Genomic DNA, 20,809 nt, shown 5'->3' with positions numbered 1-20,809 from the left:
TCTGTTGTTTGTGGTTTTACTTCAGCAGCCAGAGACATTTATCATGTGTATATGAGTTGCTTTTGCATGAATATGTCTGTGTATGTTGTTTAATTCAGAAGGAGGTATTTTGGCCAAAAGCTTACTCTTTTGGCAGTCTTTATGTTGTGGCTGTCTGCAACTCAACATCTCCAGTATATGTTGAGGAGCAATCTATCCTTTTCCATAATACTGACTTTACATATTGTCCTGTTGTGATGTTGATACACTGAGTGGAGCTGTGGATACTAGAAAATGGGATTTGCAAGTAGAGAAGTCATAACATTTGACATACTCTTCTGTTTGAGTTCAATGGAGGGGTGACAGCAGTGGATGTAGCTAGAAACATTTGCGCCATGTATGAGGATAAAGCTATTGGACAGAGCACAGCAAGAAAATGGTTTTCTCATTTTAAAGAGGATAGTTTTGACTTTAAGACTGGAAGACCTTCGAGATTTGACGAAGATTGAGAACTGGCAAGTGTGATAAACTGTGGTCGTTCTACCATCGTGCAACATGTGCATGAAGTGAAGTGGTGAAAGTTCAAGAATCGAGTGTACGGGTACTGCCTGTGCCAAGCCTAAATCCCAAAAATAAGTGGGTGGCCATATGTGCGTGCATCTCTGCTTGCTCTTCATCAGTTGGCTCGTGAACAACACCAACCATTATTATTGTTACTGGTAATGAGAAATAGTGTCTTAATGCTAAAATAAGGTAAAGAAGTGTATGGTTGAGCCCATACAAAGCAGTAACTCTCCTTACAAGGACCTGTGCACATTCACACCTGGAGGAACAGCGATGGTGTGGGAAACTATGAATTGCTTCCGCAAGGTGTAACCATCACTGCTGACATTTATAATCAACAACTGAGGTTTCTTGCAATGCTGTCCAAGAACAGTGACCAGGAAGACTGCATGAAGAGGCTACTCCATAATAACGCCTGCCCTTATTCTACTTGATGACAAAAAACACTATACAGGAGTTTGATAGGGAAGTTATTCTTCACCCACCTAGTCTCATCTTTCACTTTCAGATTTTCACTGTTTCTGCTCTCCATTGAACATCCTTTCTGGATGAAAATGCACTCCTAACATGGCTCGACGAGTTCTTTGCCTCAAAACCGTGTGATTTCTACAGTTATGGAATCAAAAAGTTACGCCAGCATAGATAGACTGTTGTAGATATGTAAATACTGAATGAGAATATATTATTGATGGTTAACATCTCCATTACATGTATCTGTTGTGTTTATTAAACTTACAGAAAAACACTACAAACTTATACACTAATCTAATACATCACAACTATTTTTCCCAGTTCTATTAGTTCTCCAAAAGCACAATTAATAAACTAAAATGCATAATACATACTCTGGGTGTGGAAGTTCTAAAATCAATCTAACTTTTATTGTTTTTCAATTTTTTTATTTTTCACAGACATTGTTATCATGTATACATACACTTTTTCGAAATTGTAAAATATACAAATTCTTTTTCAAATCAATTCTCTAATTCTTTTATACACTTTTCACTTTCTAGTGCCTCCATGTGTATTTGTTGTTCAATCCTACCTTATAGTTGGCACTGTATTGGTGTTGTCCTATGCTTTGAATCATTTTCTAACATTTCCATGGCACCTGATTTGTGTGGCATCCATAACAATCCACCTTCACTTAAAATACAATCTAGACTCCAGTTACATTGTGATTTTCCTGAAAATATAGTTTGTCTAAGACCACAATTCTACACATCTTCCAGCAGGATAAGTATTAGTACTTTCCTTCTTCACGGATGGATCACTTAGGACCACACGTAATCAACATTTGTCGGCCTTCCTTTTCGCCCAGTATTCCTTCATAAACAACGAATGGGCTAGCTTTCGTTGCGTGCACCACGTATGTCGGTTAATTTTTCTCTCTTCTTCCTCCAAACCCCGTGTGTTTGTGATTTTTCTGATTTCATTTCTGTCATGTAGATTTGGAGACCCTAATTCTCTCAGGTCTTTTTCCGTCTGTTTGTACCAGTTCGGTCTTGTAGTTTTGTTTTTTAAAAATGTATGGATTTTGTGCGTTAACCTGTTTGAGTCCATTCTTTCTAAATGCCCCATGAATTGGATTCTTCTCATGCGCATTGTGTCTGTTATTTTAGAGATATTTTTATATATTTCTGCATTGGGTTTTGGATAATGCACACCATCTTTAGTTCTTGGTCCTAGGATTTTCCTCGTTATTTCACATTCTTTTACTTCTAATTCCTCTTTTAGTGTTCTGTGTTGAAGGTTTAGTGTATCAGATGTGTAGAGAGCTTCGGGCTTAATTACTGTTGTGTAGTGTCGTATTTTGCAGTTCCACAAGAGACTCTTTCTGTTGTAAATGTTTTTTGTTAATTGAAATGCCATCTCCATTTTCTGGACTCTTGATCTGACAGATTTTTTTTCTATCTTTATTCTTTTTCTTTACATGATGAATTATGTCTTCAAATATTGTAATTATTTTATTGATCATCATCAGTGAAAGTAAATTAACAGAGAATTTTGTGTAATTAGTGCACTCAAGAGGTAAAAAATTTAAGCAATTTGAGAAAGCCAAGCACACACTAGTTTTTGTACTTTTCTCTCCAAACAGTGAAGAAGGTTAAAAATGATAGACAAAGTTCATGACAGAAGAGGAAGATTGACAATATGAAATAAAAATTAAGTAGTATTGCCAATAACTTGAGTGCCTTGTGATCGTCAGTCACCTATCAAGGCAGAGAGTGCAATGGCCTCTTAAGTCTTTACCCTCAAGTCTTATCTCTTTAAATCAATAGTAATACTCAATCCTAATGGCTTGCCCGATTTCCAATATTCCAGCCTATAGGTATTAGGATGTGGTTTTCCATTCACCCTAAATGGACCCTTCTACTCATCTGGAAGCTTCTCGGTTTCTGATGTTGTCTTTTTTTGCTTTTTCTCTTGTTTTAACTAATACTAGGTCTTCAATCTGAAAGCTCGCAGGAGGTGCTCTAGCATCATGATGCCTCTTTTTTCTCTAACACTTCTCTCTTAATATTTTCACGTGCTATTTCTTCTTTTTGAGCCTGAGGCATGTCAACAATAGCCAGAAATTCTACCGGATCAAGCAACACATTATTGGTCCTGATTCCACATGTTAACTCACATGGGACAAAACTTGTTGCTTCATGCTCCTCAAAGTATTTTAAACATTGCACCCACGCAGAATGGTTTCTATGGTAGTGTGCAAACATTTTAAGTTATAATTTGCACACAAATTTTACCTTTGGGAAAATATGCTGAAATTTTAATATGTTCAATATTTCTTCTTTCTGAACATTCTTTAAATTTTTTGGACCATTGCCAGATAATATGGCTATTGGTACAACTGCTATAACAAGGTAACAGTGGGGCAAATCAGTGTCTTGTGCAGTATTGACAACTTAGTTTTCATGCTGATTATCTGCTGTGGTAAAAATATCACATGGAACTAGAATGATATGTGAAAGTGCATTTAAAAGATGCTCATATTGAGATGTGATACAAAATGGCTGCAACAATACACCACAGCTCAAGTTTAAGACTTTGCACTATGGTTACTAGAGTGCATTTGAGTAGCTGTCCAATGAACCAAACAATAGATTGCTAAAATTGGCTGGAGTGAGAAAGGCCTCAAAGTACAGCAATTTTTACCGAGTGGACCTCGGACACCTGCGTTCACATTAGAGTGGTATCGGCACACTGTGTTGACATTGTTTCTGTTTTCATAGCTCGTGGCTTGATTGGGACTGCCACAAAATCATTGTTGCTTGTTGCCTGGTTCATTTCTTGTTTCTTTGTTTTGTTCATTGTGATAGTTGTGATGTGAATCATTGTTATTTTGACACTAGTTTATAAAAAAAAGTTGAAAAATGTCTTCTGAAAAGCTAGTACAATAATTTGTAATAAAACATACTAAATATTCTTGCAATTAATCAAAACAGAATATTGTCTTGTTTTTAAACTAGATGAAAGTAAACGAAACAACCAACCCAGTCCATGCCTCATTACTAGGGGTCTCATAACACAAAAACATGATACACAAAATCATAAATTGTGCACAGTGTGAAACATCAGTACATTCTTCAAACTCGGAACAAAATGTGAGCTCCTAATAGATTTTTGGACTTAATTGTTCTTGAATGTCACTGTCAGTCATTTAATCTGTGTTCAGTATTATGAGAAGGAAAGTTGCTACTCACCATAAAGCAGGGATGCTGAGTCACAGATAGGCACAACAAAAAGATTTTCACACCTAAAACTTTTAAGTGTGAAAATCTTTTTGTTGTACCTATCTGCGACTCGGCAGCCCTGCTATTTGGTGAGTAGCAACTTTCCTTCTCATAATATTGTTACATTCCATCTTGGATTTTCCATTGTTTGATTAATCTGTGTTCAGTAGTACTATCAGAGAGTGGTATGGATTTTAGCTTGTTTGCCTCCTGCTTACCTAATGTAATTTCAACCATATCCAGGACTGCCGGCAAAGCAAGAGTCTTGGCATCTGTTTGCTTTAGTGAATTGGTGCCTAACTAATAATGCTTTGAGCTGCTGAGGTTGGTGATCATATGTATGTGAGGTGTGCTTGCTTGTGCAAATGAATGGTGTGTGTTTTGCTTTCTTTTTCCGATGAAGGGTGTGGCCGAAAGCTAATGTGTGAGTATCTTTTAATTGTGCTGTCTGCAACTTAACATATCATCTTTATGGTGAGTAGCAATTTTTCTTTTCCTTACATTGTTAATAATGCTTATTTGTTGACACTGGATACTTAAAATGTAATAAAAGATACTGTTAAATCAGAAAAACAAATAATCAGGAACATACTATTATTTTCAGTCAACAAATAGCAACTGTTTTATTACTTAGTAGTTTGCTGCTGGTTAAGGGTTTTGAATTTCCTTTCGAAGAAATCCAACAGTTTTTCAGGTTCCTTGGAATGTTTAGTAGAGATGTGCCACATAAGCTTTGATGGTTTCATACCTTCATGTGACAGTCCTTTGCTGAAATTATACATTGAGGTTTATTATTCATGACGGTAAAACCATACTTCAAATAATTATCATCATGAAATCTATTATTATTATTATTATTATTATTAATAATTATTATTAATTATTACTATTATTATTATTATCCACTTCAGCCACTGCCACATGTGCCAGGTGTGGAGGATTCGCAGACCTTTCCAGAAACTTCTACATTTTATGTTAGCTGGGAGCAAAGCACAAAGACACGATAATCATGTCTGTAATTGCTGGCATACTTGAACAACTGATTGAAGGTAGCGAAAATGCATGCCGTGCAACCACTGATCTCGTCTCACTCCCAAATCTCTGCCATGTCAAAGAATGTATCACTGTCTGCAGAGTGCTCAGACTGCCTTGCACAGTGCACTGATTTCTGATTAGCAAAGTATAAATAGAAGGAAAATTAAATACGTTGCCTTTGAAATCACTGACATAGTTTTATTGCTGTTCTGGGGGTAGTGTCAGAATTCTTTTACTTGGAAAGGGGTTGCATATTCAAAAAGGTTGACAAACACTGCTGCAGTCAATCACTTTGTGTCCCAACAAATATTTCTGTAACTTCCGTTAACCAAAAACTATAGCTGATGCTCTTGCTAAGAGAAGCAATAATTTCCCTCAGATTATTGTAAAGATCTAATAGCAAAAGCTATGGTTTTGTGTGCTTCTTCATCCCCTTCTTTATCTAACTGAAACAGTTCTACAGCATTCCCATACCCACAAGCATCTGTCATCAAACAAAATGGCTTAGCAAAATCCAGATGATATGTTAGGCAAAACATGTTTATGCTCCTCAAATGCAGTTTTACATTCTGTTGTCCATTTATAAAGAACATATTTCTTCAACAGATTTCTTAAGCACAGAGCCTTAAATAATGGTCCTGGCACAAAACAGTGATAGAAACCAAATAAACCAAACACACCTTTCAGCTTATGATTCTCCATTGACCAAACAGTCCACGGATGTACTAATGGTCCATGGTGTGCAATGGGCATAATATTTCAGTGAACAGCCATTGATTGGCCATAGTCAGGTGCATTGACAAACTTAGTTCCTGGTGCCGACTTACATTCCTCCCAGTCCATCTACTCAGCACTTCCTGTTCCAGGCTTGCTCTGCCCATCAGAGGCTGAGCCACCAGCAAAAGCAGCCAAGTCATGTATCAAATCTGCTGCAATCATTGCACAGCCTTTTGTATTGACATGAGTGCCAACCAACTGTCTACCTGGCTGAATGGCCACCAATTTCATAATACATCTCCGCATACAAAGAGGACTGAGAATGAAAATTAACTTTCTGAAACTGACTGGCAAATATAACCTGGGAAAAAGAAATTATAGGTGTTTGGTGGTTTACTTTCCTCTATGAAAAGAGCTTAGCATTCACATTTGCTAAAAACAGCATACTTCATTGGGGATTAAATTACTGACTTGTAATGTTGTTAACCATACAGCTTTACTGTATGGTTAAATGATGATTGCGTCCTCTGAGTAAAATATTCCGGAGGTAAAATAATCCCACATTCAAATCCCTGGATGGGGACTACTCAAGAGGATGTTGTTATCAGGAGAAAGAAAACTGGCATTCTGCGGATCGGAGTGTGGAATGCCCGATCCCTTAATTGGGCAGGTAGGTTGGAAAATTTAAAAAGGGAAATGGATAGGTTAATGTTAGATATAGTGGGAATTTGTGAAGTTTGGTGGCAGGAGGAACAAGACTTTTGGTCAGATGAATACAGGGTTATAAATACAAAATCAAATAGGGGTAATGCAGGAGTACGTTTAATAATGAGTAAAAAAAATAGGAGTGCGGGTAAGATACTACAAACAGCATAGTGAACGCATCATTGTGGCCAAGATAGACACGAACCCATGCCTACTACAGTAGTACAAGTTTATATGCCAACTAGCTCTGCAGGTGACGAAGAAATTGAAGAAATGTATGATGAGTTAAAAGAAATTATTCAGATAGTGAAAGGAAATGAAAATTTAATAGTCATGGGTGACTGGAATTTGATAGTAGGAAAAGGAAAAAAAGGAAATGTAGTAGGTGAATATGGATGGGGGTAAGAAATGAAAGAGGACGCCGTCTGGTAGAATTTTGCACAGAGCATAACTTAATCATAGCTAACACTTGGTTCAAGAATCATGAAAGAAGGTTGTATACATGGAAGAAGCCTAGAGATACTAGAAGGTATCAGATAGATTATATAATGGTAAGACAGAGATTTAGGAACCAGGTTTTAAATTGTAAGACATTTCCAGGGGCAGATGTGGACTCTGACCACAATTTATGGGTTATGAACTGCAGATTAAAACTGAAGAAACTGCAAAAAGGTGGGGATTTAAGGAGATGGGACCTGGATAAACTGACAGAACCAGAGGTTTTACAGAGTTTCAGGGAGAGCATAAGGGAACAATTGACAGGAATAGGGGAAAGAAATACTGTAGAAGAAGAATGGGTAGCTTTGAGGGATGAAATAGTGAAGGCAGCAGAGGGTGAAGTAGGTAAAAAGACGAGGGCTAGTAGAACTCCTTGGGGATGAAAGGAGAAAATATAAAAATGCAGTAAATGAAGCAGGCAAAAAGGAATACAAATGTCTCAAAAATGAGATCGACAGGAAGTGCAAAATGGCTAAGCAGGGATGGCTGGAGGACAAATGTAAGGATATAGAGGCTTATTTCACTAGGGGTAAAATAGATACCGCCTACAGGAAAATTAAAGAGATCTTTGGAGAAAAGAGAACCACTTGTATGAATATCGAGAGCTCAGATGGAAACCCAGTTCTAAGCAAAGAAGGAAAAGCAGAAAGATGGAAGGAGTATACAGAGGGTCTATACAAGGGTGATGTACTTGAGGACAATATTATGGAAATGAAAGAGGATGTAGATGAAGATGAAATGGGTTATATGATACTGCGTGAAGAGTTTGACAGAGCACTGAAAGACCTAAGTCGAAACAAGGCCCCAGGAGTAGACAACATTCCATTAGAACTACTGACAGCCTTGGGAAAGCCAGTCCTTACAAAATCTGGTGAGCAAGATGTATGAGACAGGCGAAATACTCTCAGACTTCAAGAAGAATACAATAATTCCAATCCCAAAGAAACCAGATGTTGACAGGTGTGGAAAATAACCGAACCATCAGTTTAATAAGTCACGGCTGCAAAATACTAACACGAATTCTTTATAGATGAATGGAAAAACTGGTAGAAGCCGACCTCGGAGAAGATCAGTTTGGATTCCGTAGAAATGTTGAAACACGTGAGGTAATACAGACCCTGCGACTTATCTTAGAAGAAAGATTAAGGAAAGGCAAACCTATGTTTCTAGCATTTGTAGACTTAGAGAAAGCTTTTGACAATGTTGACTGGAATAATCTCTTTCAAATTCTGAGAATAATCTCTTTCAAATTCTGAAGGTGGCAGGGGTAATATAATGGGAGCGAAAGGCTATTTAAATTTGTACAGAAACCAGATGGCAGTTACAAGAGTTGAGGGGAATGAAAGGGAAGCAGTGGTTGGGAAGGGAGTGAGACAGGGTTGTAGCCTCTCCCCAATGTTATTCAATCTGTATATTGAGCAAGCAGTAAAGGAAACAAAAGAAAAATTCAGGGTAGGTATTAAAATCCATGGAGAAGAAATAAAAACTTTAAGGTTCGCTGCTGACATTGCAATTCTGTCAGAGACAGCAAATGACTGGGAAGAGCAGTTGAACGGAATGGACAGTGCCGTGAAAGGAGGATCTAAGATGAACATCACAAAAGCAAAACGAGGATAATGGAATGTAGTCGAATTAAGTCGGCTGATGCTAAGGGAATTAGATTAGGAAATGAGACACTCAAAGTAGTAAATAAGTTTTGCTATTTGGGGAGCAAGATACCTGATGATTGCCGAAGTAGAGAGGATATAAAATGTAGAGTGGCAATGGCAAGGAAGGCGTTTCTGAAGAAGAGAAATTTGTTAACATCGAGTATAGATTTAAGTGTCAGGAAGTCGTTTCTGAAAGTATTTGTATGGCGTGTAGCCACGTATGGAACTGAAACATGGACGATAAATAGTTTGGACAGGAAGAGAATAGAAGCTTTCGAAATGGGGTGCTACAGAAGAATTCTGAAGATTAGATAGGTAGATCACATAACTAACAAGGAGGTACTGAATAGAATTGGGGAAAAGAGGAGTTTGTGGCACAGTTTGACTAGAAGAAGGGATCGGTTGGTAGGACATGTTCTGAGGCATCAAGGGATCACCAATTTAGTATTGGAGGGCAGCGTGGAGGGTAAAAATCGTAGAGGGAGACCAAGAGATGAATACACTAAGCAGATTCAGAAGGATGTAGGCTGCAGTACGTACTGGGAAATGAAGCAGCTTGCACAGGATAGAGTAGCATGGAGAACTGCATCAAACCAGTCTCAGGACTGAAGACCACCACCACCACCACCACCACCACCACAACAACAACAACAACAATGTTGTTATGACTGTATCATAAAAAATATAAAAAAATAAAAGGACATTAACATTCGGTGCCAGTCTTGTGCTGTGTACTGCCATATAGGAACTGGAGTTTGTGAAATATGGAACTAGGTAGTATTTTTTCCATTTCTTAAAATACTTTGATAAAGAAGCCACCATGTTAGCATAACTTTCTTCTTCTTTTCATTCTATTGAAATAATTATTTTTCAATAAGTATGTTTTGAGGATAATCACATAATCCACAACACAGTTTGAAAATTAAAAAAAAAAAAGGCAGTAGAAAATATATTTGATAATATAAGGATGTTGTGCATAGACACTTCCCTACATCCGTAAACATACTAAAAATGAAGGGCAGAGGGTACTAAGCATTGCACAATGTGTTAGGGTTTATTCTGACTCCAGTCTCATATGGAATGCTGGAAGAATGACTACTTAAATGCCTCTGTTCATGCCATAATTAGTCTAATCTCATCTTCATGGTCCATACAGGAGTGATATGTAGGGGATGTTGCATTCCATAGATTTGTAGGCCAAATACAGGTTCCTAAGATTTCTTAAACAGTTGTTCACAGGATGGGTGATAGCTGTCTTCAACTATCTGCCAGTTTTGTTTTTTCTGCATTTTCATGACACTTACCCATGAGTAAAATATAGCCAAGACCATTTGTGCTGCACTTCTTTGTATATGGTCAGTATCTACTGTTTTTGGTATGGGTCCCACAAAACGGAGCAGTATTCTAAAACCAGGAGTACTAGAATCTGGGGAGGGAAACAGTATGACAGATATTTGTGATTGGTTCTTATGCACACGCGCTCATGCGCGCGCACACACACACACACACACACACACACACACACACCTACCTGGGAATCGATAAACTGTTGTAATGTGGAAGCACTTTTTAGGGTGGATGAAAAATGATTATCATTGTTTGGAATGATTTCATAATGCTGTTACAAGCTAACACTTTGACAAAATTCACTTGAATTTTACATTCTGTTGTTCTATTATCACACCCAATTGATGTGCATGGCAAACACTTAATCCTAGTAGGAAATATGTGTGTGGTGCACCGTGTTTACCTTGTGCATGTGGGCCCCCTTTTTATTTTGTAACTTGGTCATCCCCCAATATTATGTCTTTCATTTGTGGTTGTTCCTTGTTTATATACTATTGCTCTTTGTGAAACAAGGTGTTTTTTTAAATGTTTCAATTATCTTTTGAAAACAGATTTTGTGAAATTTGTGCTTAATTCATATGAAATTCTGCTTGTTCTAACCCACTTTTAAATATTTTCAGCTACCTAACATGAATGAGAGCCTGGATGCTGTTGAAGAATTATTAGCAGACGGTATTATAGAAAATGTAAAAAAAGGAGCAAACTCCTTTGAACAAATGATGATAGATATAAATGAATCTGTGAATAACAGTAAACTGGATATAGAAAAAACCATGAGAGATGCAGGTAATTTTCTTTTGAGACAGATTTCTGCATTATTTATATATTGTTTTCCTGGAATCAATTGAAGAAAAAAAAGAATTACAATAAAAATTATTGTTGATTTTTAAGACAGTTGGCATAGTTATTGGTAACTAGCAAAGTTTCCTGTCTTCACATGCTTAGCACAAAATATCTATGGCCAAATTACTTGTTTATAATATGTAGAAATATGCACAAACTTCCATGTAAATCAGTCTGTCTATTCAGAAAAACTGTATCAAAACCTGTACAAAAGTTCCTGAGGTTAGCCTTCAACACAGACAGAATTATGCAGCAGAATATTTTATAATATATGTAGATTCTGGTCAAGCTTTGCTGCTCTTGGGCTTTGTGGTATTTGATATTTCACTGCTTCTCTCACTGGATACCATCTTCTTTCTAACTAACCAACACACAGGTGCTATCAGTGCCTTGAGATGTCACTCCAGATGTTAGTTAAATATGAAACAGATAAAAATACATATATTACACACTCTTCATTACATAGAGGCAATAAACTGTATACAAAGTTCCTCATGAATCAGCCTGTGTGCTAGTGAAAACAGTATCACAGCAGGTTTGTGTTAAAATGATACAGCTCATGTTTCAGAAGTGAGATCTGCAGACTCTGTTTTGTGTTTGAATCAGTTTTTTCTACTTAGCCAACATTGCTGTATTATCTGAACTACACAAAACACATGGTGTTCAGGGAGCTCAACCAATTATTAATGCTTTGTAGCATATTGAGTGACGTGGATCACTGGATATGTTTTCAAATGACATCCATGTTTTAATTTTTTCTGTTATGTGATGAGAATTAACATTTAAAGAAGATAGACTCAAACAATGGAAAAATCTGGGTCAGAATAACAACAGAATGAAAAGGATAGATTGCTACTCACCACATAGAGGAAGCAGTGAGTGGAAGAAAGGCTCATTGTAAGAGAAAAAAAAAGACTATTAAATGTTATTAGTTTTCAGAACAAGGCAGGGTATTCAATGGAGTGACATGGCAAGTGGTGTGGTGTGGCACAAGGTATACATCTAGCTTGCTACTTCAGGTGGAACACAAACAGTATAAAGGAGCAGCCTTTACTGGAATGACGAAAATGCCAGATGAATGTTGAACACTACACTTTTAGCCATTCACCACATCTTAATAAAGTATTCTGGGCTGTTATACTGTGGTTGTCTGAATTTCTTGTTGAAACCCAATTTTCATCCCCACTTGCAGAGGATATCTGCTTATTGGGGGGAGGGGGGGGGGGGGGGTGCAGCTTGTTTGGTGGTCCAATGCTCACCAGATCAAAGTACTGACTGTCAACGTAAGCCGGGGGGGGGGGGGGGGGGACATTCAGTAAGCACTGCTCCAAAGTGGATTACTGGATAGTTTGAGGAAGAGGTAGCAGTAACAGATTAGTTTGTTTCATTATGGCATGGAAGAATTTATAAATGCAGCTACCAAGACAGAACAATGAAATTGACAAAATTGTTCATGTAAAGGGAAGTGCATATGACAGCTCATAATTTGCCTTATGTTGCACTTGAGGTTATGCTGTCCTGTAAAGGCATTTTATAAATCTCACTTACAAAATAATTAGTCATTGCATCTCTTTTCTTATTCCTGACAAATTTCTTCTTCTCAAATCCAAGTTTGTGACGAACTCAATTCTTTTTGCAGTAAGTGTATTTTCAAGTTGCTGACTTCCAGAACACAATATGCTTTAGTTATACCAACAGGAAATGAAATTTCACTTTCATTGCTTGCTGTAACATGTACATGCCATTTGTTTGACAATATATGAATTAAAACAGTTACTGAACATTTTGTGACTAAAACTATTAGTTCAGACAAGAAAAATTGACACGTACATGATGTAGCTAACTCTGCTGCTGCATCTGCAATTGTCCATCTCTAGTTGTAAAATGAAAACAACTCATAAAGTGATTGTAATTGACTTCATAAACACATATGAAAGAGACATATGAGGCACAACTCCACATAGTACTTCGCTATAGAGTCAATGTTGTAGCCCATTGCAGCCAAATGCTGGAATATGTAACCAATTTGCTCGAGACTGGTACGGCTCCAGTTCCAGTGCTAAAAACTTTGTTAGCCACATTTTGTGCACTGTGTGACCAGCATGCACCAAATATAAGCTGGACAGTGCATGTACTATTCACTATAATTTTTTTGAAATATGTGCAGTAGTTTACTTTTCTTCAAAGCATCATAATAGCTATACACAGCAACAAAAGAAAGCCAGTTTATTCAAACTGTGAAAGAATATTTGTTTAATGTAGTTTCCTCAAAATCAAACGAGAAAGGCTGCATAGTAGAGAATACACACAAATCCCAGAACAACGGTTTTTAATTTTTTACACAAAGAAAAAGTCGTACTGACAACTAACTACATGTTCATCGCCTGAAGGAAGCATGATGCCACTTTACATCTGTTGGCATAGTCACATGCATACCATGACACTGCCATGCGTCTGCTATGCCACGTGTCACAGCACTTGTCACACCATGTCAGTGTGTGCCTAAGTCCTTCATGAGACACAGACAGAACAAAACACACATTCACACAGGCATAACACACCCAAACATGGCCACTGTTGTCTTAGGTTGCTAAGGCCCAACTGCAACTGGGTCCATGGTGAGCAGCAATGTTTGCTGGGAAGCATTGTGATGGTACAGAAGTAGTGTGATTTGGTATGGGGAGAGAGAGGGGCAGCAGGGTATGCTAGGGGAAGATACCAGTGCTGCCTATGGAAGTATACAGGATGTAGTGGGGGACAGGATAGGGGAAGATGCCAGTGCTGCCTATGGAAGTGTACAGGATGTAGTGGGGGACAGGATAGGGGAAGATGCCAGCGCTGTCTATGGAAGTGTACAGGATGTAGTGGGGGACAGGATAGTGGGCTGCTAGGTGCAGCATCAGGAGTATGTGCTGGGGAGGGCAAAGGGGAAAGGAGACGGGTAGAGCAGAGAATGGAAAAGAACTATGCAGATGGGATGGCTGGAATGAGTGCAGGGAATAGGCAGGCAGAGGACAGGGACTAGCCAATGATGAGGCCGTAAGCATTATGGGAACATAGGATATCAAATTACCTCCCATTAGAAAAATGGAATGCCCTCAACATCTGTGATAAGACTTTCAAAATGGTAGAGAGCAGCAATTTCCATTCTACCTTTATTAGAGCAGATCCAGATTTTGGCTAGTAACTAGCCATTATAAATGCAGTGTTCCAGAGTTCAATGTTATTCATGCCCAAGCATGTCTACAACTGTTGTTCAGGCTCCTGTCATTAAAGAAAGAGTCTTTAATAAATTGTGACAGGAGCATTCCAAACAGCTTAATGGTTTTCTTGTTTGTTCATCTAACATTTCTCCATTGTCTTTTGGTCAGGAGAAGGCCTGTAATACAGCCTGAAAACACATCATCACTGGCAGTTGTTTTCATAAGTGAGAGACAAGTTTTTTTCTTAATTGATTGTCTTTCACAAAGATATACAGTCCCTCTGGAGTGTAGTGTCCTACTTATCTCTTAATCAGAATAACCATTTCTTCTTATGGCAATGTTTAAAGATTCAGGTATTCCTGTGTGTACTCAACAGATTCCATTAGGTCGATGCATCAATGATTTATTCCTCATCTTTTTCTGATTCAAGTGCTGATTGGAATTATTTACAGATATCACACCTGTGTAAGTGGTCTTTCTGTAAACTTAGTGTCCTAAAGATCTTTCACTTCTTCTGAACACTGATATATCTACAAAACAATTCTACCTTCCTCTCTATTTTCATGTTGTGAATCAAATAATAGAAAACATAAGGTGCACCTAGCAGCCTTCCCCCGTCCCCACCACATCCCACAAGCAGCACTGCGCTTTCCCATACCCCTACCCTGCTGTCTCTATCCCTTCCTGCCCTAGCCTCCTCCTTATCCTCACCACCCACGGATTTCTCCTACTATCAGGTGCAGTTACTCGCAGTCTGGCCTATGTGATCAGAGACAGTGGTTTGTGTGTGTGTGTTTTCTGCAACTCTGCATCTTCTCTGCATGAGGTGTGATCGAAAAGTGACAGGCATTTTTTAGTTTCGTGGGCCTTATAATCTGACACACACACACACACACACACACACACGCACACACGCACGCGCGCACACACACACACACACGCACGCGCGCACACACACACACACACACACACACACACACACACACACACAGAGAGAGAGAGAGAGAGAGAGAGAGAGAGAGAGAGAGAGAGAGAAGCATTGTTGATCTGATGTGTATTTGCATTTTCAACTGTTTTGAATATTTAATGTGTTGCTGTTTTGAATATTTGATGTGTTGGTGACAGTCAAATTATACATGTTTTCAAGTGGTTGGTGAACTTTTACTTTAAAAAAAGATGAATCAAAGAATTTGCATTAAATTTTACTTGAAAAATGGAATAAAACGCAGCACCATATTCGAAATGTCTGTGGATTTTGGTGAATCTACTATGAGTAAGACAAGAGTTTCCAAGTAGTATAAACGTTTCAAAGAGGGGAAAGAAGACATTGAAGACGTCAACCATTCTGGACAGCCTAGCACATCAATTATTGATGACAGTGTGGAAGAAGTAAAGAAAAAATGTCAAATCACCATCAGAGAGTTTGCTGAATATGTTGGCATGTCCTTTGGCTCATGTCAAGCAATATTTTTAGATGTTTTGTGCATGCAATGTGTAGTAGCAAAGTTTGATCCAAAATCATTGAATTCTGACCGAGGAGACATGACATAAACATTGCTCGGAATTGCTGAATGAAGTTGACAATGACCCAGAACTTATAAAGAAGGCTATAACAGGTGATTAAACATGGTTGTTGGGGTATGTCATCAAAACCAAGGCCCAGTTGTTCCAATAGAAACTACGCGAAGAGCAAAGACCAAAAAATTTTGACAAGTTTGATCACATGCGAAGGTTCTTCTCACTGTTTTCTTAGATTACAACATAATAGTGCATCATGAGTTCGTGCCTTGTAAGGAATACTACCTGGAAGTTACGTACTGTTTGCATGGCAGTCCGAAGAAAACAACCAGAATTTCGACAAAAACCCTCGTGAAATTGTCACTGTAATGCTCCCACTCACGCCTCAATGGTTGTTCATGATTTTTTGGCAAAAGATAAAACTGTTATGTTGCCTCAGCCACTGTATTTGTCAGACATGGCCCCCTGTGACTTCCCTCTATTCCTGAGGCTGATACGAACCATGAAAAGATGTTGTTTTGCCACCATTGATGAGATAAAAACAGAATTGCTGAAGGAGCTGAACACCATAATGAAAAGTAGGTTCCACAAGTACTGCCAAGATTGGAAAATGCACTGGCACAAGTGTATTGCATCTGAGGGGGAAGTATTTTGTCGGGGACAAAGTTGATGTTGAAGAATAAATAAAGATTCTTTAAGAAAAACGAAACTTCACTTTACTTTTTGATCCGTCTTGTATGGTGAGTAGCAATCTATTACGTTGTGAATCACATGCTTGCATTGGTGAAATTCAGGGAACTTCCTGTGCTCCTTTTTGACTGATACCATATGAGAAACACCATTTGTGTACCAAAACTGGGTGGGTTTTGTATTCACCATCAAAGAAGTTGCTCTGTCAAAGTTGTTTTGATACAGAAATTTACTGCAACTGTACGGAATAGCTTCACAAACATCAGTTTAGTTTCCATGGGACAACAGATTTAACAAGCAAAGATGACATGAGAGACTACTTGCTATGTTCACTGACATTTACTGGTTTGAAAAGCAAATACTTTGATACTGTACTTATAAAGATGGTTGATACGACTAAAGTTTTGCTTATGGAAGCAATAAATGATGCATGATCTACCCAGTTACTTCTTAACTCTGGTGATGATTCCTACAATTAGATGAAACACCAAGCATGTTCGTGCAGTGATTAGCATACTGGATTTGTGTTCTGGAGGACAGAGATTCAGTCCCCATCCGACCATCCAGATTCAGGTTTTCTGTGATGTCCCTAAATCACTTAATTCAAATGTAGATATGGTTCCTTTGAAAGTGCACAACCTATTTCCTTCCTCATCCTTTTTTAATCTTGAGTTGTGCTGTCTTCTCTCAAATGATCTCATTGCTTACAGGTCATTAAATGCCAATGTTTCCTTCGATAGATGAAACAACAGGTCTTTGACTATGGCTGAATTTCAAAAATCAGGTGTCACCTAGGAAGTACTACTCATTGTTTAAAAGTAAATTCAAAGTCATTTAATTTCTCTGTAAGACATGAAAATGCCATTTTTGACCTCATGTTGAGACTGACAAACTTCCATCAGCATTTAAAAAAATGAAATAATTGTCACGTGTTTGGAAATTATACTATCTCTGTTTTTATACAAGTGTTTCCAGTTACAAAACATCATCTATTGGTACAATGGAGCAGTGCACACACATGCCAGTGGCAGCTTTAGTTGGTATCTCATTGACTGGCTTGACTACTTGACTGTTGAGGATGGTCATAATAGAATCTTATTACCTGTTAGTCTTTCTGTCATGATACTGAATGGTTTTTCCCTAATCTGTGGACAGAGCATGACAGGAAAGTGGTTTTCTCATTTTAAGGAGGATCGTTTTGACATCAGTGACTCTACACATTCAGAAAGACATTCGAGATTTGATGAAGATCGTTTAAATGCATTAGTCCACAATGATCGAGATCAGTGTACTCGGGAACTGTCAGATTTGATGAAGTGTGATCATTGTGGCATCAGACATCTTTTGCATGTAATGGGAAAGGTTTGGAAATCGGGTGTATGGGTACCACATACGAGGTGCGGCTAGAAAAAAACTGGACTGATGCTGGAAAAAACATTTATTTACAATTATTTACAATTTCATGTTATCTCCTTCAATGTACTCTCCTCCTCGGTCTCTACACCGCTCCATACGAATTTTCCACTGTTCATAGCAATGCTGCAGATTATTTTCGGTAAGTCCATACATTACTTCCGTCGCTTTTTCTTTTACTGCTTCAACAGTCTCAAATCTAGTTCCTTTCAAAGCTGACTTGACTTTAGGGAAAAGAAAAAAAACGTCTTCACTGACAACGCACTGTGAGCTGGGGCATTGTCTTGGTGAAGGATCCATGACTTTTTTCTCCACAAATCGTTCCGTTTTCTCCGTACTCGCTCACGTAGGGTAGCCAGGACGCTAATGTAGTAATGCTGATTCACTGTTTGTCCCTCTGGTACCCAATCAATGTGCACAATCCCTTTGATGTCAAAAAAAAACAATCAGCATTGCCTTGAATTTCAATTTTGACATTCGTGGTTTTTTTTGTCGTGGAGAACCAGGAGTTTTCCAATGCATCGATTGGCGTTTAGTTTCGGGATCGTAAGTAAAAAACCACGATTCATCGCAAGTAATAACATTTTGTAAGAAGGTGGGATCACTTTCAATGTTTTCCAGGATGTCAGAACAAATCATTCTTCGGCGATCCTTCTGTTCAATTGTGAGACACTTTGGAACCATTTTTGAATACACTTTGTTCATGTTGAAACTTTCATGAAGAATCTGCCTAACACTTTCCTTGTCAACTCCTGTTAACTCAGACACTGCTCTGATTGTTAAACGGCGATCTTGTCGAACAAGTTTACCGATTTTTTCAATGTTTGCGTCAGTTTTTGCTGACAATGGTCTGCCAGTGCGAGTGTCATAACTGGTGTCTTCGCGGCCATCTTTAAATCGTTTAAACCACTCAGACACTTGTGTTCGCGATAAACAATCATCGCCGTACACTTGTTGTAACATTACAAACGTTTCACTTGCAGATTTTCCTACTTTGAAACAAAATTTGATGTTAACACGCTGTTCTTTCTGTACACTCAACATTTTTCAACGCACAGACAAAACGTCAACTACTTAAAACAGACGCCACGGGCAGACTGAGTGCAGGAGACAGATGAAACTCGAGCAGTAGGTGGAGCGAGAGTCACGTGACAGGCCACGCGACTTTCAGCCTTATTGCATTCGTTTTATTGTTTCACCAGTACTAGTCTGGTTTTTTTCTAGCCACACCTCGTATGATAAGCCAAACCCACAAAAATCAACATGTGGCTCTATGTGCATCTGTGCTTGCTCGTCAGTTGGCTCGTGAACAACACCGACCATTATCCCTTTGGCTGCCGCAGCCGTGCATCCATCTAGCAGGGTCGAGCGTGCCGTTGAGGCCGCCTAATCCTGGTACCTACACGAATGGCTTTCCCCACGGACCGTTGCTTGCAGCTGAGCTCGCGCTTGGCCGAACATGCCCTGTGCTGAATTTTTCTCAAGCCAAGGGGTGCACGGCTGTCTCACCTTCTGAGTGTGATTACTGTACATGATGTATTACTGTCACATGATGTATCTCGATACTTTTTCCGTGACTGTGAATCTGCAGATGAATTACTGGACACACATGATGTGCATTGAAACTGCTTATGTTGCTAAGAATCACTATAATAAACGATATGTAGAATTAATTAATTGTTAGCTTTGCTGTCTTAAGCTTACTGCAATTAATGAAAAATAATTTCACACCAGATGCGTTTTGCTTTTATTTGCAAAGCATCTTCTGTGTTCACTGGTTTTCCTGCTTCATGTGTTGCGCACCACTGCTTTCCCTCTGTTCATTAGCAGAGGTTGACATGAAGCAGGAAAAACAGTGAACACAGAGGATGCTTTGTAAATAAAAGCAAAACACATCTAGTGTGAAATTCCTCTTCATTAATTGCAGTAAGATTAAGACAGCAAAGCTAACAATAATTAATTGTTAGAGGTGCTGCGGAAGGTCGCCATGCAAATGAACGTGATTTTTGTTTAAATCAGCAATGTAGCACTATGTTTGTTTTAATTTTATGCTTAATAGATTCAATGGCATCTGAGAAATGCAGTTTGTGTTTTTGAGAGTGCGGTAACACCTCTGTAAAATGGCTTCAAAGTCAGAAATCATAAGTGTTGGAGCAATTTTACACCTTCCGAATATATTTTCCATCCTTCTTTTTGATCCGGGCTTTGGACCGGCACTGGCGAAGTTCAAAATATATATGTTTTTATTTTATTTTGGATACAATTTTTATATTTTTTATATCCTTTTTGTTGTCTTTTACTTTTAGAAATATCAATGTCGCTTCTTCTCTTCTGAGTGATTATAGACGGTTAATACGAGGTTGAGTCAAATGAAAACCTTAAATAATATTTAAAAAAATATTTATTGTGCAGGAGTGGTACAGAGCTGTATTACTTTTCAACATAATCTCCCCCACACTCAATGCAGGTCCTCCATTGCTTACAAACTGCGCAAATTCCTTTAGAAAAAAATTCTTTTGTTAGTCCGCGCAACCACTCATGCAACGCGTGGCGTACCTCTTCATTAAAACGTCAGAACGGAACTTCTTTCCTCCTGTTGTGTCTCTGAGTGGTCCAGACATATGGGAATCACTTGGGGCAAGGTCTGGCGGGTATGGTGGATGAGGAAGACACTCAAAATGCAGGTCTGTGATTGCTGCAACTGTTGTACAGGCAGTGTGGGGGCTTGCAGGACACCTGGTGACAGCAATCCACATCACTTTGATGTGATTGCAGGCCGCATATGATTTTTTTAGGAGATCTGTGTATGATGCACTGGTGACACTAGTCCCTCTAGGCATGTAATGCTCCAAAATGATGCCTTTTTTGTCCCAAAAGAGAGTCAGCATAGCCTTCCCTGCTGATGGTTCTG

At 38.5% G+C, this 20,809-nt stretch overlaps 1 protein-coding gene across 5 annotated transcripts in view; it reads left to right on the top strand.

The window, feature by feature from the left end:
* The window catches only part of LOC126458007 (prominin-like protein), a 517,920-nt gene that overhangs the window by 347,664 nt on the left and 149,447 nt on the right, over positions 1-20,809 (top strand). For all 5 annotated transcript variants that reach the window (XR_007585562.1, XM_050094783.1, XM_050094784.1 and 2 more), the window contains one exon: positions 10,852-11,017. Coding sequence is in view for 4 of the 5 variants with exons in the window: in XM_050094783.1 (XP_049950740.1) it covers positions 10,852-11,017 (166 nt within the window). In the remaining variant the exon portion in view is untranslated. The remainder of the gene's footprint in view (positions 1-10,851; positions 11,018-20,809) is intronic.

This window comes from Schistocerca serialis, chromosome 2 (assembly GCF_023864345.2).
Source record: "Schistocerca serialis cubense isolate TAMUIC-IGC-003099 chromosome 2, iqSchSeri2.2, whole genome shotgun sequence".
NCBI lineage: Eukaryota > Metazoa > Arthropoda > Insecta > Orthoptera > Acrididae > Schistocerca > Schistocerca serialis.
Note: the sequence above shows the minus strand (reverse complement) of the source record. Positions and strands in the feature narration are given on the sequence as shown.